The sequence below is a fragment of the Electrophorus electricus genome, chromosome 9 (assembly GCF_013358815.1).
Source record: "Electrophorus electricus isolate fEleEle1 chromosome 9, fEleEle1.pri, whole genome shotgun sequence".
Classification (NCBI taxonomy): Eukaryota; Metazoa; Chordata; class Actinopteri; order Gymnotiformes; family Gymnotidae; genus Electrophorus; species Electrophorus electricus.
The window spans coordinates 11,113,776-11,137,142 of NC_049543.1; the positions used below are offsets into that span (position 1 = coordinate 11,113,776).

The window sequence follows — 23,367 nt, forward strand, 5'->3', positions numbered from 1 at the left end:
GGTGAACGACACGAGAGGGCGTGGCAACACAGAGGAACACACACGAAGACGTTTGAGGAGGGGGCAGGGCCGTGACGTGACAATGTTCTTTATCGCCCTCTAATGTATCATTCTATATTACCTAGGCGTGTTCTCCAAATTCATGGTTTGGTTCAGATCTGTTTTTTTTGTTTTTTGGGTTGTTTTTTTTTTGGTGGGGCTGTGAATTAGAAAAACATGGGCTACATAACATTGTAGATTAATTTAATTGCATATATCTTCATATTAACTACCTAAACAAAATTAAACCAATAAAAAACAATTATCTGAAGACCAGTCTAATTAAACAAAAATTAATTAAAAACCTCTCTGAAAACCAGTCAGAAAGAAAGTCCATTCAGTTAACCACACATTTTTGTGGACATGCTTAAATTAAGTTTAAAGCTCTTTTTCCAGAACATCTTTTCCACATTCTCAAGTGAGAAGCTTGCTTTTTGTACTGTAAATAAATTTTAAAAAGGGGTATAAATAGATAAAAGCAGTTATCTTGAAACTAGGAGCATAGGCACAGGCACATTTGACATTATTCACAACTGCTGATTCTGAGTCACTCTGCTTTATGAATGCTAGTATTGTGTGTTTCAGTGGCATTATCATCGGAACTGTTTTAAGCTGTTCCATGTTTTTCAGCTATTTTTACATCATCAGATGTATTGGTATTAATGTTCCTCTTAATACTCCTGTCTGAGAAGTGCTGAGAAAACTGCTGTCCAAGGTGTGCTGTCCAAGGTGGCTTGACTTCCAAGCCATGGGTATATGAATTGGCTTGTGTGAAGGAAGCTGGACCATCTCGTTTTTCCCTTTAACACTGCTGCAGCAGTAGTAATATGGCTAGCACTATTCTTTAGCACATTTCTAATTCTGCCTAAAAGCCTGGATGTCTGATTAATGCTCATCCCCTTCTATGAAGCCAGCTTAATTGTATATACTAAATCTTTGAATGTATGTACTAAATGTACTAAAACCTTTAACTGCTTTAACTGTATTCACAATGTTCTTGCTGTTGTCCATTGTTATGGGAATAGTGGCATTTGGTCTGTTAATTTTCCACTTTGATACAGCTCCCTGTAGTATTTCTTAAAAATGGTCACTTGTGTGATTTTCATAGACAGTGCGTGTCTTGAGAATGGGGTAACCCAGTTGTCGGAAGTGTTGGAAGCCATGATTTGATAAAACTCTTTTGTCAACCCAACTGTAGTTAATGCAATAAATGTTACATTCTGCAAGTCTTCCAGCAGTTTAGTCTGTACTTCATTGTTAAGCTTAGGCAGCACATTTTGACGGAAATGCAGTCAGTTTGGCAGTTCCATCGCACTGAGCAAATGCTTAAATCTGTTATTTTCAGCAACTGCAAAAGGGCACTGGTCTGATTCTCTGATTTGTCTGTAGCTTCATTTGAAAAATTCTAAGAAATGTTATCTGTTGTGGAGGTTTCTTTTGCAAACTGCAGAGATCAATGTCGGGATTGTGTCTTCTGATATGTACTAGCAAATTTAAAGTGTTACTGCCCAGGGACGTTTTGCGAAACAACTTGAATGTGCTTGGGGGATCTTAAGTTTCAGGGTTATTATCTATATTAGGCTCTCTATGCCCCTGTTATTTGTCCCTGCCTTTATGCAGCAGCTCAGAGGGACGTCCTTTTCGGCTTGGTACTGGGGCCAACATGGAGAAGGTGGTGAAGATGGACAGAGATATGACTAAGGTCAGTCTTGTATTTCTACTTTTAATTATTATTTACTATTAAAAGTTTTAACACTGTGTTCTATAGTCATGATTAATACAAAGCTACATTTTTTTTAAAGTATGCCTATAAAGCCTTGCACCAGTATTTACTTTCCTGGTGGAATTCTGTAATAAGCATGTTATTGAGCTGATTACTGATAAGAAGAATGATTACTGTTTAAATATAAGTGGATCTTACCAATGAATCTCCTTCACCTCATTCATCTGCTTACAGACTGGGAGCTGTGAAGTGATCACAGAGGAAGCTTCAGCAGCGCTGCGAAAGGCGAATAAGTGGGCTCAGTCTGGCCTCATTGTGAGCGTGGGCCCCCCGGTAGACACCCTTGTTCAGGAGACTTCAGGAGGAGCCACGACTGGAGACAAGAAGAAAAGTGCCCAGACGGTGGTGTGCAGGGACAGGAATTCTGAACTGGCCAGGTAAGAGCAATAAAGCTCTAATCTGGACTCCAAAGTTCTCTAAACTCACAGGCTACCAAACTAGTTATAACGTCTATATGGCCTTAGCAAAATATGCTGACACAGCTCTTAGTCAGATGTTGAAACCTATGCGAATTTTTTAATCCACATGTACATCACTTTGCTCAGACTATTCTTTCTTTACCATGTTTCTCTATAGAAACCAGACTTTTACAACTACAGAAAATACAACACCACTGGTTAGAAATGTGCTAAAGAACAGCAAGTCCTTTTGGTGCACACACCAACCTCTCATGTTTTGTAACATGCTGTCTGATTGTTTAAGTACCATTTGCTTAAACAGATTAAGTACTCTTTAAATTTCACCTGCAGTTGTGGATGGACAACAAATTGAAAGTAATATTTCCACTTTTCCCTCAGTCTCCTCCTGTAAGAATTTGTGAAGATTTCTATGCTCTAAGTCCACATAGCTCCACAGCTATAGCAAGAAGTGCATACATGTACAGAAAATGGAAGTGCACTCTATTAGGGTTTATATTTTGGATACATTCTGCGTAATTGATATTAACTATTTAAAAACATAAGAGTAATGCAAGTACATTGTTTTTACTTGTAGTCAAGTACAAGCATCATTATTATATTAGTTTTACTTATAAGGGTCAAAGTTGTTAATAAACCACACAGAATGACATTTAACAGATCAGTATTTAAAACAGATCAGATAAAAGCGGAACCACACAGTTCTAAATATGGTGGTCTCTCTCTCTCTCACTCACTCCTTCCCTCTCTCTCTCTCGCTCTCTCTTTTTCCTACAGGTCTGACCCGATCCGTCCATTCATTAGTGGCCACGTGGCTAATAGCATGGCTGCTGAAGTTATTGCTCTGCTACACAGTCTTCTTACCGCACCAGAGTCAAACACTGCTCAGATCTGGACGACAACTGTAGAGAAGGTGAGCATCTTTTTCAAGATTGGTTTAAAACCTGTTGATTGATTGTATCATCACCACCACCACCACCACTTTTACGTATAGAGTACCTTTCCCATGCTCAAGTTCACTTTCAGTTCTTAGAGCAAACACACTAAACACGATCACAAATGTCAAGGCTAACGGATACACAACACATTACATTCCAAGACTGAAGTATTGATAGCATAGTATTAGAAAACTAAACTCCGAACAAAAGCTTAAACTGAAAACAAAACTAAAAATATTCACTGCCAAATCAGGTATGTTGTTTTAGCATGTACTTTCTGATGCTGTCAGGTTTATGCTGTTTGGTTTTCATTTTCTGAGGTTTTTAGCCATTCCTTTTTGTATTATTAGATAGGTTTTGTGACCCCTAAGGTCACAATGCTTGAAATTGTTTTGATTGATCAAATTGTTACTGAAATTTAGCTCCTGATATAGAGCCTTAAAAAGGTTTTCCCTTTTGTTGTTTGTTTATTATTTATATTGCTTTGAGGTTTTTCAGAAGTTTTTAGTTTTAAATGTATTTACATTTGAGCCTTCTTACATTTGAGGCTCAGAACACATGTGCAGTAGCTAACAAACTCCTAGTGCACATGTGCAGTAGCTAACAAACTAGGCAACTAGCCAAATTGCACAAAGTAGATAACAAGACAGCAGTAAAAACCTTGTTGCTTGTGAGGAGTAATCTTTTTTTGCTGCTGCTGTTGTTTTTGTTGTTGTTGTTTTTTTGAGGGGCAATAATTTGTTTTTTCTCACATAATTAAGTGCATAGTTATGTGGGTGCTTTATCTCAATTTATTGTATATAATAATTCTTAAAATATCGTGTTCATTTTTACCCAGTTTCAAAAAACAAATGGTGATTTTGGCTGCTCAAGACTTAAATGCAAACTGCTATTTGTAAGCCACAGGCATTTGTTAGCTAAGATTAATAACATTTTAACATATCAATGACTTGTCAGATTTTTTTGGGGGGGTGGACTTGCCTTATAATATTTTCGCTAAGGGTAACTTTTTATGAATGATTACCTCTGCATTGCTTGAAATGTGTGTTAACATGAATTAAGAGTTTAACATAACACGTCTAACAGACTTCGTTTGACCATTTATTATTAGCTGTAGCTATAACTAACAGGGAAAAGTAAACTAATAGTTTGGCACTTTATTCAGCAGATTATATTGCAAGGTTTCTAACCATTTCTACCTTGAAAGATGTCTAACCATTTCAGATGTCAGACTGTAGACATTTACATGAAGGGTACTGCTAGTGTCCCGATAAAACCAAGCTTGCCTAGTGGTCTTATTTAATATCAACCCACCATTGTTGTTTTTTGAAATATGCTGATGATTTCTTTAACAACTTTTATCTTACCATAATGATCTGTCTGTCTTCCCAGTTTACATATGCGCACGCACACTTGCTCGCTCACTCACTCACTCTCCATCTTACAGGTGTTGTCCCGAGCCTTGATGTATATACCTCAGCTGGGGAGATATGCAGAAAGCATCTTGGAGAATGGGAGCAGCAGTGGCAGGAAGTTGGCCAAGTTGCAGGCAATTGGAAGACAGGCTGTGGCAGCTTTATGCGCCCTGGGCGGCTTCAAGGAGACTATCAAGATCGGTTCAGAGGTCCAGGTGGGACTATAAAGTGATGTATGAGATGGCTCAGTGACAGACATTCCATAGGCTTTTTCTGGCCCACATCTTAATTTTTGCTTGCGATTTAGTGTTGCATCCACCTCTTTTAAAGGTTGGGGGTAAAGGAGTCCTGGGAAGCATTGGTATTGTCATGTCCATCAATGAGCAAGAAGGCATTGCCACAGTTAAGTTCCCCTCATGTGAATATCGGCGAACCTGTAAGGCCTCTGACATCTTGACCGTACCCATCTCCCGCCTCTGCACACCTCGCTCAGAGGTAAAGCTGTTAAAGAAGCTGATAAACTTGCAGACTTGCTTGCCTTGTTGTTAGACAACTTTTCCTAAATTTAATGATGAAATGGAAAATCTACCTATGGCTAGGAGCTATTGAGCTATTGCATGTAGCACAATCATTTGTGAGTGTAATTTATGAATTTTTTTTTTTTTTTTTTTTTTTTACACATTAATTAAAAACAAATTCAATTTAGTAAGATCAATATATTGTATATATATATATATATATATATATATACAATAAATTACAATACATTTCCTCATGTTTGGGGCTTTTTGTGGCTTTTCTTAAATGTTGATATTTTATTTGGCATTGATAATCTTCTGTAATACCGTATATGGTCATGTCCCGCTCTGTTACAGGCATTGCCACTTTATAAGCTTTCAATCACTGAAAAGGTTGTGCAGGCAGTGCAGTCCATGCTTCTGCCACAGGAGGGCAGCCTCTCCATCCATACTTCCTTACCAGCCTCTGGAGACGGCGCCAGTCCAGTCATGGCTGCTGTGCGCCTGCTGGCTGAGATAAGGACTAGGTCAGAACGTAGAAATTTAAAGCAGAACTTTCACACTTGTTTGTTCTTGTCTTATATGTAAATGGATCTTATAAATGGTGTGATTGTGGCTTTGTTTGTCTTCCCTTCACAGAGCATGTCTGGTAATGGCTCAGTTGCTGGAGGACAGTTCATTCTGTGAGGAGTTTATCCAGCAGTGCCCTGCTGCTGTGGAGGTTCTCAACCTAGTGGCACAGGAGTGTAGCCCTGGTAATGTACCAGACATGTGGTAGAACAAATGCACACAATTTACATTTGGACTTGTAAATAATAAATAAACATTCATGAATGTTTCTCAGTAGTTTCAATGCTATGCTACTCATTGACTATATCTTATTGACTATATCTGTAGTCATCTCACTATATCTGCAGTCATCTTGCAGTCTTCAAGTTTGCTTTGCTGACTTCACGGACTTGCTGGCTCTTATGCAGTTGATGTTGTAGATACTTAGCAAGTAAATCAGCAAGTAAAACCAGATACTCTCTCATATCTAACATTCAAAATAGATTACTCGTCATATTTCTATGCTCCTCAAAAGATAATGTTAATCCATATGCCTTTTTCAATGTAACAGATGCACACTTTCAGCTATCTGGAAATGTGCCCAGTTTTTGTATATGATTTGACTCTTTGTGATGCTTTGCTTCCTCTTTTTTAATGCTTTCTTCTTGGTTGGTTGCTCAGTAGGTTCTTTGTGTTGTGTGTGTGTGTAGGTGAGAGGTTGGGCATGGTGGAGTGTCAGTGTGAGAGAGTCCGAATGTTGTATCGAGACTGTGCCCGCCCCCCACCTCCTCCTCTGCAGACAGACAGAAGACAGGTATGTTTTTCTGTTCCTTAGGAATATTGTGTTATCATAGTAAAAGAGTTTAGTGGCATTATCACGTTTTTGTAATTAAATATGTAAACAAGCAGTGAATGTGTTCCTTTTGGATTTTACGTGTTTTCATGTTCTGGAAGTTGTTGTTTTTGCCAAGCTGATTTGAACTTTGCTATTCAATAAAAGCTCAGCTTTTTCAAGTTAGTGGATTTTTATCCTATCATGTTTTACATAATATAAAAAAGTGAAATGTATTTTACTTTAAAATATTCTCTTAGCACGTCTTTCTGTGGGTCTTTCTTTGCAGCCAAAGGAAATTACATGGTGTCCGTCACGTGTCTTCCCACCTGTGCGTGCCTGTATGTTCTCATCCCACTTGACTTCTGTGACCTTTCTTGCGGACCCCAGTGCTGGGGGTGGCCTACCCAGAGGCACTTTCATCTATGCCACTTCAGCAGTTCCTGTTCAGGTATAGAATATGAAGAACATATAAACAGCATACAGCCTTAACTGCATACATCATCTGTTTGCAGGGTGTTTTTAAAAATCTTTTCAGTAAGTTAGCCTGGCCTAGCAAAGGCGAAATTAATGTTGCAAATTTATTACTATATATGTACGAAATGTAAGATTTGTGTCCTTTATAATTACAATTCAAATGCTTAATTTTTTCCGGTGTGTTTGTTTTGGAAAACAAAGGAGTGTTTTGAAAAGAGTCTCACTTGTTTGCCTCACTTCATTATACTTCTTCATTGTTCCTGTATCTTTCTTAGGCTCCATCCTTTTATTGGGAGATAGAGATAGTGACCTATGGAGATTCTGAGGATGACAGCGGTCCAATTGTTTCTTTTGGCTTTGCCACAGAAGCAGAAAAGAGAGATGGTGCATGGACTAATCCTGTTGGAACCTGCCTCTTTCACAAGTACTCTTTATGTCCTTTTACTCTTTTTCCATTTCTTCGCGTTGGCTTACACTGAGTACTCTTTATCACTCTAGATTAGACCCGTTGTTTGATGTAATACTCGTATGTTTTTTTATTTTCTTCCTTTGTCAGTAATGGGAGGGCAGTACACTATAATGGCTCCAGTTTGCTCCAGTGGAAAAGTGTGAGACTAGATGTGGCGCTGCTTCCTGGTGAGATGTGATGGACGTGTTTTCTGCTTTGATCGTACACTGGCTTTTTTTGCGTTTATAATGTTTTGAACATAATTATAAAAGTTATGTCACAGGGTAATATCATTTTTCTCTCTTTTGCTCGTCTTACTCAGGAGACATCGCTGGGATAGGCTGGGAGCGTTTGGAGGGCACACCACCTCCTCCAGGGCAGGCCCCTAAAGGCAGGGTATATTTTACCTACTGTGGCCAGCGCCTCAGCCCCTGCCTGGAAGATGTGGCTGGAGGCATGTGGCCCCTAGTCCACATTCAGAAGAAGGTGAACTTTATTTGCAGTTGGTTCTCTATAGATTCAAGCTATTTTACTTAGTCAATTGAGTAGATTAGAACTGCTTTCAGTCTGTAGTTAAATTACTCTAAGATTAGTGATGTTTATGATTTCTGTGATACTGTTCTTTCTCAGTATGTTTTTAAAAGCTTAATGCTTATTTTAGTAGCTGAAGGTTTGTGTGACATATCATGAACTCTACTTTTTCCCCCTCTACGTACCTAAACGATGTATTTGTGTATCTGCCCATTTCTAGAACACAAAGATCCGTGCTAACTTTGGGTGCCGACCATTTGCATACGCAGAGGGGCAGGCTCACCGGAATGCTGCTGATCTGTGTATAGACCTCTCAGAGGAAATTAGTGCCAACTTTGAGGCCCTGCCATTTGCAATGGCCTCAGACAGTGACAATGACACTGGTGCCAGTGTGACATCTGATTCGGGCTCCCATGGACCTCCCTGTCGCATCGCTGCTGTTGCTGCTGCTCAGCAACGTAAGGCTCATCTCATGCAGTTAACGCAACAGTGACAGTTAGCTAGATTGTAGTGCTGTTTGTAGCAATGTAGTCCTGTAATGTGCTCTAATCTAGTTGTCAGAGACCTCCAGTTACACTAAGTATTCCTATTCTACTCTCCCAAGAGCACACCTAACCAGTTATCATTAGTATTATTATTATTATTATTCATATTATTATAAATGTTTTTATTCACTTTTGTTTCATAAATGAAAATGTATCTGTTTCCTGCCTGCCTCTGTAGTCTTCCTCTGCTATGCTACAAAAAACTATTTTCTCTCCTGTTCTTTTGGTAATTCATTAGGTTATAAGGTGTTGCTGGGATTCGTATTTCAAAGTCTCCATGATGTGCAAATGAAGTAAAAGAAGCCTTTACACTTATCTTTTCTTACTTTACCTCCTCTCTGAGTAGAGTATAACAGTGATGCTTCCTGCTACTACAAAGTTGAGCTTAGCTATGAGAATCTGGTGACCTCAGGCCCTAACCCACACCCCCCACATCTTGCTGATGATGAGAGTGATGATGAGGATGACGAAGATGTGCCAAGGGTGAGGAAAGAGGTCTTACTGTCATTATAGACACTTATTTGAAGTTGACCATCATCCCCAATCTTATTCTACCTCTCTTTGTCCCAGGAGGATCACTATGCCCTTCTTGTGAAAGCCTGGGAGACCAAAGTGTTCCCCACTATTCGCCGCCGCTTCAGGAATGAAGCTGAGAGGAAATCGGGTCTAGATCAGATCAAGGGAGCCCTCCAGCTTGGTGAGAACAATCTTTTACATAGGCAGTTAACACAGGTTTATTTCCTGAGTACCTAATACAATACAATACAAAATTGAGAACACAAAATGTGTAATAAATAAATAACTGGATAATTGCAGGGTCTTTTTTATGTTTAGGTGAAATTTTACTTAAGTGAAAAAATATAAGGGAGGAGAATTTATTTATTTGTTTGTTTGTTTGTTTGTGCTTTTTTTGCTTTGTCTGCATGTATGTGTGCATGGTGGACAGGAATGGTGGACATAGCAAGACAAACAGTGGAGTTCCTATATGAGGAGAATGGTGGTATTCCCCGAGACCTCTACCTCCCCACTATTGAGGACATCAAGGATGAAGCTAATAAATTTACTATAGACAAAGTTCGTAAAGGTACACACCCACACTTAAAGTGAACATTTTTATTTGTTATGTCTATGTCACCATTAGTTATGTGCATCATGTATGCTTTATTGCTTTATTATTTTGGAATAAGAGCACCTTTTCTTTTCAGACTCCCCTTTTAAGTAAGTGTAGATATTAGGACAAAGTAAATTCATAGAGATTGGGCCCTTTTGTTTTGGACACAATGTCTGCATCAGGCTCCTATACTCTAACATTGTCTCCCCGAATTTATTGAGATCCTTATACCAAGCTTGTGTGTCACTATTTACCATTTTAATTAATATTTACTATGAGCTCAACAGATGTAATAGCAGAAACTAGTAACCTGCTACATGTGGGTAATAGTCTGTCATCACAGTTTTAATTTGTTCTAGTTTGTCTGAAAGAATGCCTATGTTTGAGAGATTAGATTTTCTGTAAATTAATAAATAAATAATTGTTGGAAATTTTTCATTGAATTCAAAAGTGGAAATTTTCCTCAAACCCAGTTGTGGTGGTTGTAACTTCCTCTAGGTTTGACTGTGGTTATACGCTGCCCTGAAAGCAACAACACTGGCAGCAGCACAGGAGGAACAGCCTTACCCAAGTTTGCTGTCCGAGGCATGATAAAAACATTTGGCCTTCATGGAATGGTTCTTGATGTTGACTCTGTAAGTTTACTGTAAAAAAAAAATTAATTGTGAAACAATTCTTCTAGAATAAGTACTTTTATTTAGAGAGAAATATGGAGCAGATTTTCATTACGCTAAAGAGAATATAAATATGGCTGACAATGCTAATATTAGCCTGAGATGATTGATGTTGGTTTAGCATGACTGCATTGAGATTGGTTACATTTTCTTCTTAAATATGCACTATTTTGCAAATATAGAAGCCAGTCCCCCCTGTCCACATCCATATTTTTTCCCTTCAGAGTTTCAATGCCAAGGAGTAAATTGCTGGGCATTCTCGTTACTTTTTAAACACATTGAGCTTCTTCTAGTCATTATAATACTCAACACCCACATGTTTCATCATTACTTGGACAATGAATGAAATGCAATTGCACCCATACACATGACTGATATACTGTTCTACTAGACAAACACACATTGTCATAAAATATTTCAAAAACATGAAAATCTGCTAAACCTTCATTTAAAATATCTGTGGATCTAAAGTCTGTTGGCCTAATTGTTAGCATCTATTATGTTTACATTTATCACATTTTGCAGATGCTTTTATCCAGAGCAACTTACACATTTATCAGAATAACAATATTTGTGCTTCTTGGAATTGAGCATTGGTGTTACTAGCACCATGTGCTACCTGCTAAACCAGATGCACTAAAGGATGCACTATAACCTCATGGGACGTGCCCTCCGGAAGATTGTTACTGTGTTGACTGTCTCTCAGTCTTTATTGCAGTGCAGTGTTTCACGTGGCATATTTGTCCACATTTCTACCAAGATTTAAATTCTTACATTTTATGAAAAAATATGAAAGTCTAGTCCCAGACATCTAGGAACACCTCAACAAAGAATGTACTACTTGGGCCAAGACAGATTTATGTAGATGATTGTTGTTGTGTGTTTGCCTGTTTGTGTGTGCTTGTGTTTACTCGTGTATGCATGTGTGTGCATGCACACATTTGTCCAGGTAAATGAGTTGGTCCAGGTGGAGACATATTTACGCAGTGAAGGTGTACTGGTTAGGTACTGGTACCCCATTGAGATTCTGGAGCGCCCACCTGCAGGTTCTCGTAGAATTGCAGCCAATGGCCTTGTGTCTCTGGACAGCAGCAACATTCAGATTCACAGGTTAAACAAACGCCACCACTATAAACTCAATGACTGCAGCATAATAAGTTACTTTACTATTTTATTTGTATATCCTGCTTATTTTTTGTCTATCCCTGCTACCAATGAAATACACATTGGTGGCCTTTCACTCTTTGTTAAGATATTTGTGTGTTTGTGTGTTTCAGGGAGCTACTGCGTTGTGAGAGTGCTCTTGCACGTTTGTACTGTCGCATGGCATTACTCAATATCTTTGCCCCAAAGAGCCCTCACACCTTCACACGCCTCTTCCACATCCCAGCTGTTCGTGACATTACCCTTGAACACCTGCAACTCCTGTCTAATCAGTTGCTTGCTCCACCACTGGCAGGTAAAACTATATTTTGGAAGAACAGTTTTTAATGTAACAAAAGTGAAACAGGGTTTCCAAAATCAAACTGCTTCAGACCTTCTTAGGTTGGGACAGGGGTTTCAATGTTGTTTAGGGTGATGAGTGACAGCTTAACTCAGCGATGTAACATTGAAATGTAAAATGTTTTGTATGTATGTGCATATGGGTGTACCAGGCTCGTCTGTCAATGCTAAAGCTACAACGTTATTTCACTCATGAAGGTTTAAATGAAATGCTGCATTTTTCCTGTCAGTGATGCTGGTGAATTTTAAAAGGAGAAAATATTGTTTATTCTATTTAGATCTACATGATCTGTATAGACTTTGTTAAACTAACAAATTGGTGATAGTACAAGCCCATTATTTAGTTATCTAAAATTTTGCATAACAAAAAATATTCTTTAAATCAACTCTTACCATTACATCATTACAGCAACACACTGATTTGTTGACCCGTAGCTGGCTGAAGCATTCAGTAGATACCATATATTGTACACGTAACCGAGGATCAGTTACTACAACTATCCAAAGAATGCATCATTGCACCAATTATAGAAAAAACTGGTTTACAATAAGTATTATATTAAACTGTAATTTTCATTAGAGAGAAATGAACAGAAGTATTAGTATTCTGTGTAATTTGTCTTTATATATGCTCTTAAGTTGCTAATTTGTTTAAATGTTGAGTAGTTCCAGATAAGGTAAAGACAGCTAAAATACACACACTATTTTTTTTATTTCTGACTTTGGATGAGTTGCTTTCATTTTTTTTGTGTTGAGTAGTTTACCCATGTTAACTCATTAATGAGCCAGCTCATTTGCATAAGGCTAACTAGCAGCTGCTACCTTTTACACATGATGAGCATTAAAGAGCATTGGGTGTGCTCTTTTGTAAGTTCATTAATTTCGTTAATTCTGCTGTCAGTTCCCCCTGAAATATTTCCTTCTTAATCTCACCCCTTTTAGATGGCTCCATCAGCTCAAACTCTATTTTGCTGGCCCAGTCTGTGCTTCACAACCTTCAAGGGCAAAGCTGCTCTCCAACTGAGCTCTTTTATCAAGGTAACGCACAGACCATTCGTGAGTGGTTGACTGTGGCTATTAGCAGAGCCTTGCACCAGGGAGAAGACAGCTTGCTGGATCTTACCAAGCAGATTTGCTGCTTTCTCCAGGTACTAACCCTCAGAGTCCATCACTTGGTCTGAGATCTTAGTCTAGTGAAAGCTCTCCAATATGACTCCATTGGTTTTACACTGTAAATACTTAATAATTTGTAGTTAAACTTAGAATATTACATGCACCATATGATTTTATATGAACTCTGTATTCCCACATGCTGTTATATTTACTCATTTGTATAGGGCTCACCCATACAAACATATCAAACTTATTTAAAGTGACAGTGAACGTGCAATAATAGACAGATTTTTTCTTACATGATGGGTTTTTTTTTTTTTGGGGGGGGAAACTCAAGAGTGCCCCAGACCAGTTCACATCAGAGGAGTTCCCAATCTCGGAATCAAAAGTCAGCATGGATGTCAACTTCCCTGGTGCTGCATTTGTGGTTGTATCTTGTAAAGAAGGACAGCTTGGATGCCGCAAAGAGTGAGTAAACATTACAATTTGAATAATTCTATTAAACAATTTGAAGCTTCTATTAAAAAAAAAAAACTGCTTGAAAAAAGAATTCAAGGACATTGTACAATAAAACCTATGATTCCACCTTAGATGTGAATATAAGATTAAAGGTCTGTTGATATTTCTGTACCACCTCTTCTCACTTTCATTCTTTATTTTCCTTCAGCTCATCTCTATATAAGGCTCCCTGGGCCCGGATCATGGTGTATGGGTTGGGGCACAAGGTGCGGCGCAATGGCCAGCTGAATCTGATGGAGGCCGTCTGCTACCCACTGGATGCATCTCCCTCTAATACAGGCCTTACGCCTCCTCCCACAACCAACCAATACCCCAGCATCATCATTCCTACTGACAGATTGCATATAAAGCTAGGTTAGAACAGCAATACATTGTATAGTTCAATATGTTTCTATTATAGATAATCTAACTTGGTTCCCAATTTGTTTCATAGATCAAATTTACTGAATGATTTGTTTTTGAAGCTGCTATTTTGGGAAATTAGACTGTGCTGAGGAATTCAAAATTTAGAGGCCATTTATTTTTATTTTTATGTAATATAATTTTACATTATACATTCACATGTAAAGGAACTAGGTTCCAACAAGTGTCCTCAAATGTAACTGATCATGTGTATGTGCTTACATATAAGCATCTCTTGCTAAGATTTCTCTGGACTTTTCTCAAAGGTGTGTCTCCCCCCCCTGGGGTGGTGCTTGTACTGCATGCACTGCCTCTGGAGTTTCCTTTGGCCATGGCCTTTGCCGAACAGCTCCTGACGTGGACACTGGATGAGGGCAGTGAGCACTCAGAGGAGGAACTAGACACTGTGCCATCTTCTGTGCTACTGCAGGTTGTGGAGTTACTGGGTAAGAAACATCCTCTTCACTAACTGGTTGGTCTGATCATTCTAGCCTCTGCTTTTTAATCAGTCAGTTTATTCATCCATACTTTTCTTCCATAAGGTGGTCTTCTGTGGACTACTGATCTTGCACCTTGTATCAAGGAGCTAATCTTTCACCTGCTTGCTGAGCTCTTTCGCAAGATCCATCATTTAGAACAGTGCAAAGGTCCCTCAGGCTTATCCAGCTCAATTGCACTGCTCCTGAATCCTTGCTTGGCAGTTCTCATGGCTCTACAGACAGAGCTCAGAAAGCTTTATGACCGGGAGACCCAGGGCTGGGGGCTGGCTACTGCAAGTTCTTCTACCTCAGGAAGTAGTGGCTCTTTGGCTCTGACTGCTGAGCAAAGCCGCTTCTCCACGTACTTCCATGCCCTAATGGAGGTATGCCTGGCTGTAGCAGAAGTCACATTGCCACTAAATGTGGGTGGTGGAGCCTCCTCTGTAGGCACTCTTTCATCATCCAATGCACCAAACCTTAGTGATTCGTCATCATCATCATCATCTTCACCAGGCCAAACCCCCCAAAGTCCAAGCTTGTTGACTAAGCGTAAGAAGGTCAAGCTGAAACGTGAACGGGCAGCTGCAGCTGTGGTTGCTGCAGCTGTAGCTTCAGGAAAACGGGGCTCTGGAAGTAGTTCAAGACTATCCGAGAGTGATAGTGCTTTACTGAATGTGGCAGGGGGAAAGCCAGAAGACATGCTGTGGTTCCACCGTGGGCTGACATTACTCATGATCATACGGCACCTAACTAACAAGGACCCTCAGGGGCTGGCCGTGACTGGGGATGCTGTAGCTGATGCTTGCCAAGCTCTGGTTGGTCCTACTGCTCATGGGCGGCTGCTGGTGCTCTCTGGCATTCCAACTCACTTGGAAGAAGCTGTGGTGCGTAAGGCTATCCGAAGGGCTTGCAATGCACACGGAGGCCTTTTCAAAGATGAGATCTTCATTCCGCTTCAGGTCGAGGACCATAAGAAGACTAAAGGAGCTGTGGTTGGGACTCCAAGCACTGCCCAGGATACTAAAACAGAGAAGTCTCATCCAGGCACTATGGACAGTCCAGATAGTTCCAGCAGTGCCACCCCAGCTATCAGCATGAGTGCTTCAGCTTCAACGAGCCAGACATCCATTTGCAGCTCCTCTCAGGGTGTGTCCCGGACTGCCAGTGAGCTGTCTGTGGACCAGGAAGTGTTAGCATGCACTGTGACTCCACAAGTAACCACTGCTCAGCCACAAGGACCTCTTGATCCCCACAATATCTCCAGTCAAGAAAGCCTTGATATCTCACTTTGTAGCACAGGAAGCATTGGTAGTCTTGGTAGTCTTGGGGAGCAGCTAGATGGGGGAGAAACAGCCTCAGTGTCTGATGGGGGATCCTTGTACACAGTCAACTCACTTGGCAACAACACCACTATGGCACGCTCCATTAAAGGTTATGCTGTAATAGAGGTAGGTGGAGAAAAAACAGATTTGAAAGGATATCATATTGGTTATTGCCAGCTGGTAGATCGCTTGTCTTTGCTTTACAGGTACGGGCCAGGGCCAAAGTAGAGAAAATTCGTGCCAGTCTCTTCAACAGCAGTGATCTCATTGGTTTGTCCAGCCTTGAAGGAGAGGAGGAGCTAATGGAAATGACCAATGAAGAAATCCTGACTGCTTCCAGTGTTAATCAAAGCCTATTTGATACACAAGGAAGCTCTGCACTTGAGGACTACTTTCTTGATAAGACAGTCAGAGGTTGTTTTATTTTATATTTTCTCTTCTGTTGATAATTATTGTATGTGCTTTAGAGTAAAACACAAAGTATTTGTTATTCTAATCTTAATTTTAAAATATCTTTTTGATATCAGTCCAGTTGCTATTGGTATGCATGCTATCTGTTAAAGTACCCAGCTGTTGCAGTAGTAATTAAAGCCAGTTAACTAAAATCAGTTCAACTACAGTTGAATAGTATGTTTAATTTTTAGGAGGCAGACTGCTTTGCATGTCTAACTTACATTATGATATTCTAACAGGAGACAAGCTTGTTCCTGGGGCACGAGATGTGTTGACAGACATCTTTAAAAGTTGTATTCAGTCAGAGCAGATGCTAAGCCTAACCCCAACAAAGCCAGTGAAAGTGTCTGACATTTATCTCAGCAAAGAACAGATCAACTCTCAAACACCTGGCAACCTGTTGTACGTGTTCTTCAACCATGTACGACCTCCTAAGAAAGTGCTTGAAGATCAGCTTACACAGGTTACTGCTAACGTATATAATTACATATATGGAATGTTTCTTATGCACCAGAAATCCATTTACCATGTACATGTAAATGACTCAGAAGTCATCAACCAGTTTTCATGTCAGTCTTCTATTGAAATGTGCTAAAAATGACAATATAAACTACATTTCTATCACCAGATTCTCCGCAAATATGGCACAGTCAAACCAAACAAATGCAAGTACAGTAAGGCAGGCAAGGAGCAGCACCAAGGCAAAGTGGTCAGCACAAAGAGACCCATTACCAAGCCCCCCATCAAAGAGAAGTCTGTACTCAACAGTGTCCGGTGAGTCATCACACACACTGCTCGCAAAACCAGTTGTTACAAATGCTAAATGTTATAAAATAATCTGGCAACAAGAAGAAAAAGTAAAAATTCCTCACAAATTCTTCTAAATAATTAAAAATCAAAATCAAAATTTTGTAACATTTATATCTGTACCAAATCACTTATTTGCACATGATCAGATTGTTTTCTGTAGTCACCAATACTATTTTCTCAATCTACAGTCTACATTACTGACTCCTTACAGACTCTTGGCTTATTTCTGAACATGCACTGTGTGTGTATATTGATTGTAGACCCCATGCATTGTACCAAATTTCCAGATATGTTTGTTTTGCCTCAAGCATTATATTCCTCCACTCAGCTCCTCCTCTCCCCAAATAATTAAAATTCTTCCAAATAATTGATGCAAAAGTATCTAGGACCCTAAAATATATATACCAGTGTGGTTTCTCCAGCTTCTTTCTGCAGTTCTGTTACAATATAAGTATTTGTATAACAAATAATCATTAGTTTCTGAGGTAATTCTAATTAATTGCAGACTTAATGATAATGGTTGGGGACTAATTACAGGATTGAGGAGACTGTCTCAAAGATGAGAGGGAAGAGTTATTCTAGCTAACTTCCCTCCCTTTGTAACCATCCAACTTTATTTATCCTGTCCAGATGATATTGTGATGCTGTTGCTGTATATCCTGGTGTGATGGATAAGTGAGTCATTGTCAATCACTTCTGGCATACAGCTTGATGTCATGAAATTACTTCACAAGGGTTTTCACAACGCACCCAGATTGATTAGCAGCTGTTCCACTCCCATAGGTGAAAACGTTGACAGCTCACTTGCCTTGTATTGTCATCCACTGAGTGAGGGAGGGCAATGAGTAAAACAATATATCTCTGGTGTGCTCTAGCCAGATAAGTTTTAGCGCATGCATGTGATCCTGTTTGGCAAAACATATGGATATCATGGATATTTTGGCAGTCAGGGTTTTTTTGTGGATAATTTGATCGCCAGTACGTTTGGACATCATGAAAAGGAGGAGACTTACTTTAGCTGAAGTTTAAGTGCAGATGTTTGGGTGCATTAGCTGGAAGCTGAGAGTGATGGTTCAGTGGCTTCTAGCATGGACTATGATGTTTCCATCATATATATATATATATATATATATATATATATATATATATAATGGTATTTTAAAGTGATATTTAAAGTAAAATAAAATGGTAAACTGCTGCTGATTTGATTATTAATTTTCAGATATAACTCATACTTGTCTACTGTTATTAAACATAATTATACGAGCAAGGAGAATTAGAACTTTAACATACAGGTACAAACCTACTGATGCAATTTTGAGAATTATTACAGGAGACTGCTCTTGCTAGGTTAGCCTTTGCTCAATAGATTACTCAGACTTAAAGAACTGTTCAAGTGCACGTTTTAATTGTAATAAATGGTATGTGGGAGCACCATGTGACATCAGCATTGTGATTGTGCTGCATAAAGCGTTGGAAAATAAAGTAAATTGGAAGGTCACTTATTAATAATTTGATACAACATTAAACTAATTAGAATGAAATCACAGATTTAGGTTTCTTGGGGCTATTAGTGTCAATTTTTAAATTAAATAACAGTGTATTTTAAATTATTCATTAATTTGACATTCATTAATTTTACATTTACAATCAAATTAATTAAATCTTAATCTACCAGTTTATTTACTAAATACATTTTCTGTTAAATATACATTTTGTGCTTTTGCTAGACCACACAGTTTCTTGAAATGGAGAAGTTCATCTTTCCACATACCTACCAAGGATGTACTCTGTAGAAAATATATAGGATGCATTTGTTTAGCAAAAGTTGGGCTGTGAGGTGCGAGCTAAATGAAGGGTGCCTTTGTAGCTAATGTAACAGATAATTACTGGCCATATTTCCCCTGACCCTTATGTTGATTACTTTCAGGAATGGTTTTGTAGTAGTTATTCTTGTAATTATTATTGATCCAGAGCATTACAGATTGCCCAGTTCAGTACTATTAGCAAGCCAAGCATATTTATTAACTAATTAGCATTAAAAATGACAAAGATTACATAAATTTGTAATATAACAATTACACATACACTGTAGTCAAACAGTGTCAGTGGGACTGTGTATAGCCTTATTCAGGGGAATAAATTCAGCCTTCCTTCAGGGAAGCCAATTTGTGTTTATGTCTAAAGTGCAGCTTGGTTTAAAAGTGAGCTTGCAGAGAGGTGGGGCTGAGATGCCAGCCCTCACTGTTGAGCCTTCTTGAGGTGTCGTCGTCTTAATTCTGTGAAACACCAAAGGAATGTGCCTACCTGATGACCCCTGGAAGAGGTTGCAATGTTTTGGTTGCTGGTATGAAGTGAGAGGGATGGGCCCTATATGAAGGTCTAATGCACTGGCATAGGATATTTCAAATCATATCCTGTGTAAAGTTACAATTGAACTTCTGTATAATTGGTCGTCTTTTCTCAAGGTTAGGGGGTTTTTTTTATGCAAGCAACCTCTCCATTGCTGAAATATGCTGAAAGATCATGCTTCATATTTACTGTTACCTGTGCCTATATTTGACAAGTACAAACTGGACTAATATTTTAGCACACTATACAGCAGTTTAATTATTACTGTAGCAGGGATATGGGAAATTATTTATTTGACACAGACCATAGACAGTCCTTTATGATCATTTACAGGAGATTTACAAGCATTTCAGATGTCATGCTGTTGACAGTTGCATGAAAGCTCGTGTATTTCCAAAAAAAAATTGGAAATAGTAAAAAAAAAAAAAAAAAAAAATCATAAAGTGGATTTTTTAATCATATTAATTGAGTGTGACAGTAATTTTGGAGGGCAGCATATATGTAGCATGCATGTATGAGAATATAAAAAAGTTACTGAAATGAACATATTGAAGTATTTAAATGATCTCCATGTTATATTAGTTTGCCTAAGAAGTCACTTTAGCCAGTGTTCAACAGTGATTAATAGTACTGTGATATCTTGTAGTGTTGTCTAAAATAGCAACAGTGGTTTGCTCTGTGTTAGATCAGTGACAAACTGTATTGTGTGTGAGCTTTTGGTACAGGTTGTCATGGATTAAACATCATGGGTATGCATCAAGAATTTGTCAGTCATACTTCTCTTCCATTACTTTTAATTTCAGGACTGCATTAAGTGAGAAGAAACCAGTCCTGAAGCCTAAGTCTCCAGAGAAATCCAGGCCTGATGAGAAAGACCTTGAAAAGTCACCTACCAAAAAGATGGAAGGTTTTTACAATAGAATAGCAATAATGAATGTTTGCTATGTTTAGAAATGTCATTTTACGTATTTGTTGGTGTATATCTAGATGTACATGTGTTTCTTTTTTTCTTTCTATGCAAAGAATTTACCCTTTGCACAACTCCACATAAACAAATTGGAACTTTTGTATGTCAAAAATGTCCAGGTGCCTGTGTATAAATGCATTCTGAGGTCCATATATGAGAGATCAAACTCCCCTGTTCACTCCCCCACTCTCAGTTTCAGTCCCAGAAGAAAAATATTTAACTCTGGAAGGTTTCCACAAGTTTACTGTTGATCGGTCCAAGCAGGACATTCGCAGTGTTTGGCGAGCCATCCTGGCATGTGGTTATGACCTACACTTTGAAAGGTTAGTAAAAACACTATCCATTACCAAATGTTGTATAGAATCCAGGTTTTTCCTCACTGTGGAAAGCAGGCACATGGTGGTGGATGAGGGTGTGGGTGGGTGTGCATGTCTGTCTGTCTGAGACTGGTGGAGGGGAACCTTCCAAATTAGTATATAGGGATTTCAAAGCACTAGCAATATGGTAACAGCAGAAATGTAATGTTGTGCTGAAGCTTGTATAAACTGCATGTATAGTTGTTATATTTAATTTGGGTTGGGGGGTACGGGGTTGCCCGTTCTTTTTCTTTTTTTTTTGTCCTTTTAAGTCTGGAGTAAATTGGGTATAAATTCTGAATATTACTACTGGTGTGGTGTCTTCTGTAGATGTTCGTGTGTTGACACACGATATGCCCAGAAGACAAGCAAGAAATGGACCTTGGAGATGGACATCGCACTAGTCCAATATGTTAATCGCCTATGTCGTCATCTGGCCATCACACCTACACGCCTCCATCCACATGAAGTTTACCTGGACCCCACAGATGCAGCAGACCCCAGAGTCTCATGTCTGTTAAGTAAGAACAGCTGTATACGTTACACTTTTACATGCTGTTAATGATGCATTTTCATTATTTATTCATGGGAATAGTTCAGGCTTTTTTATTTGAGCATTTGCAATAGAAGTGGGTCATACATTTTTATTTATTTTTTCCCCATTTTTACTGAATTTTTAATATCTAAAATTTACTCTTTAGGTGTACCTGTGGAAAGTTTGCGTCTGCGATTTGCCTTGTTGCAGTCTCTTAATAACATGCTGGAGAGTTTCTTCCTGCCACTTGTAGAGCTCAGGCAGACACATGCCTATCAGAACAGTATTGCTGCCCTGCTGTGTGAGGCCAAAGGTGGGATCCTGCATATGTTGTTGTTGTTGAGGTTATTTAAGTCCTTTTTTTTTTTTCTCTCCAGTCTAAGTAGAAACCTCCTGTTTAGTATAAAATCTGTTTTGACAGTGTAAGTCTTAATTTTAGGCCTGGCAACTAGTGGTAGTAAGTTATAAAATATTTTGCTGTTAAAGCCCTCATATTTCTTATGCTTTACTTAATTTCTCTCTCAGGCCTAATTTTTTATGACACCAAAGTGACATTTATGAACAGAGTGCTGAATGCAACAGTGCAGCGCACTGCTGACCATGCTGCCCCTGAGATCATACTGGACCCTCTAGAGATAGTGGGAGGTATGGAGAACAGAGCAACAGTTTCAAATAATTTCTCAGTCTTGTTATAAACTCTCATATGCATATGTTCATGTTGTCCAGGAGAGATTCGGTCATCAGAAAACACCTATTTCTGTCAAGCAGCCAGACAGCTGGCTAGCGTACCTTCATCTCAGCTCTGTGTGAAGCTCGCAAGTGGAGGAGACCCCACCTATGCCTTCAACATCCGCTTCACTGGGGAGGAAGTTCATGGCACTAGTGTGTTCAAGGCATTCGCATTTACAAACACAGTCAAAATATTTTTTCATATATTTAATCCAATCCAAGATTTTATTTAAGTCTGTTTAGTACTTTTAAATTGTTTCTTTTTAGGTGGTTCATTTCGCCATTTCCTTTGGCAAGTCTGCAAGGAGTTGCAAAGCAGTGCCCTTTCTCTGCTTCTCCTGTGTCCCAGTGCTGCAGCTAACCACAACAAGGTACAGTCTTCTTCATCTCATACAAAATGGAGGTAATAGGAATTGTATGTTTTCCCTTTATTTATCAAGTTTATATGCAGCATAAAGCTAATGCATGTCTGTGTCTAGGGGAAGTACATCTTGACGCCTTGCCCCATTAGCTATGCTGAAGAGCAGCTGTTACACTTCTTCGGCCAGCTGCTGGGCATTGCCATCCGGGCAGATGTGCCTTTGCCACTGGATTTGTTGGGATCCTTCTGGAAAGGTCTAGTGGGTGAGGTGCTGGACCCAGATGCAGATTTGCAGGAAGCTGACCTCCTCACCTACAACCATGTCAAGAAGTTTGAAAGTGTAAGGCATAGCCATGTTTTTTCAGTGACTGCCCAAGCAAATCCAAAAATCTGATTTTAGATATAATCATCCTTTTGAATATGCACATTTATATTGGGGGGGAAATTAAATGCAGGATTTTCTCTCCTGAATGTTTAAACTCATCCTGTTAGGGGTACCGTGAACTAAAAAGCATTCTTCTCTATATTGTTATTATAGTATTTACTCTTGTTATTTCTATATAATGTGTTATAAATTACATCCATATTTTTCACTGACTCTGAACAAACCCTCCACTTTTTTCACTGCCACTGATGCTAGCCTGTGTGTGCCTGATACAAACTGTAAATTTCTCCTTTATTTTTAAGTTTCCTGGTGCCAACAACCCTAGCCTTAGCCAGGCTATTTCTCACATGTATTTTCATGAAATGGTGGGATTTGGGAATCATGGACTCTTTCCTCCTACTCTTTCCTACTCTTTCCTATAGCATTATCTATATTTGATCATGACGTGTGCACACTACTGCATCAACAAGGCTTCCACAAGTGATAATGTCATGTAAGCTGAGCAGTAGTGTTTCTGAAATTTTCAAAGTTTTGTTGTGCCCACTGTTTTAGGTATGCCACATGTTGATTTTATTTTATTTTTTTACATTTGCTTAGAGCAATTGTTTTAGCGTTTTTCAGCGGTCCTGAGTTCTCCCATGTCACTCTAGCACTGCATTCATTTCAGTGGTGTTTTGTAGCTGCTCATATCAGATTTAAAAGTATTGTCTACAAAGCTAAAAACTGACCTGCTTCCTTCTACTTGATGACAGTTGTCAAAACCAAATTCACACCTTGAGCCTGTCAAGCTACCATTACAGCATGA

At 39.0% G+C, this 23,367-nt stretch overlaps 1 protein-coding gene across 5 annotated transcripts in view; it reads left to right on the top strand.

Annotated features, from left to right (window-relative positions):
* LOC113587343 (probable E3 ubiquitin-protein ligase HECTD4) overlaps positions 1-23,367 on the top strand; it is an 87,723-nt gene that overhangs the window by 59,192 nt on the left and 5,164 nt on the right. For 4 of the 5 annotated variants that reach the window (XM_035530083.1, XM_035530086.1, XM_035530084.1 and 1 more), the window contains exons 38-72: positions 1,660-1,741; positions 1,997-2,199; positions 3,016-3,151; positions 4,624-4,806; positions 4,922-5,086; positions 5,467-5,636; positions 5,749-5,864; positions 6,369-6,472; positions 6,780-6,941; positions 7,243-7,391; positions 7,524-7,603; positions 7,738-7,901; positions 8,167-8,404; positions 8,838-8,974; positions 9,062-9,188; positions 9,438-9,575; positions 10,101-10,237; positions 11,226-11,386; positions 11,554-11,735; positions 12,722-12,927; positions 13,230-13,360; positions 13,560-13,765; positions 14,080-14,259; positions 14,356-15,740; positions 15,821-16,028; positions 16,307-16,530; positions 16,696-16,841; positions 20,033-20,136; positions 20,390-20,519; positions 20,883-21,073; positions 21,254-21,400; positions 21,613-21,732; positions 21,814-21,969; positions 22,084-22,187; positions 22,296-22,517. In XM_035530083.1, coding sequence (XP_035385976.1) covers positions 1,660-1,741; positions 1,997-2,199; positions 3,016-3,151; positions 4,624-4,806; positions 4,922-5,086; positions 5,467-5,636; positions 5,749-5,864; positions 6,369-6,472; positions 6,780-6,941; positions 7,243-7,391; positions 7,524-7,603; positions 7,738-7,901; positions 8,167-8,404; positions 8,838-8,974; positions 9,062-9,188; positions 9,438-9,575; positions 10,101-10,237; positions 11,226-11,386; positions 11,554-11,735; positions 12,722-12,927; positions 13,230-13,360; positions 13,560-13,765; positions 14,080-14,259; positions 14,356-15,740; positions 15,821-16,028; positions 16,307-16,530; positions 16,696-16,841; positions 20,033-20,136; positions 20,390-20,519; positions 20,883-21,073; positions 21,254-21,400; positions 21,613-21,732; positions 21,814-21,969; positions 22,084-22,187; positions 22,296-22,517 — 6,694 coding nt within the window. The remainder of the gene's footprint in view (positions 1-1,659; positions 1,742-1,996; positions 2,200-3,015; positions 3,152-4,623; positions 4,807-4,921; positions 5,087-5,466; positions 5,637-5,748; positions 5,865-6,368; positions 6,473-6,779; positions 6,942-7,242; positions 7,392-7,523; positions 7,604-7,737; positions 7,902-8,166; positions 8,405-8,837; positions 8,975-9,061; positions 9,189-9,437; positions 9,576-10,100; positions 10,238-11,225; positions 11,387-11,553; positions 11,736-12,721; positions 12,928-13,229; positions 13,361-13,559; positions 13,766-14,079; positions 14,260-14,355; positions 15,741-15,820; positions 16,029-16,306; positions 16,531-16,695; positions 16,842-20,032; positions 20,137-20,389; positions 20,520-20,882; positions 21,074-21,253; positions 21,401-21,612; positions 21,733-21,813; positions 21,970-22,083; positions 22,188-22,295; positions 22,518-23,367) is intronic. The other variant, XM_035530085.1, reaches the window with a different exon arrangement.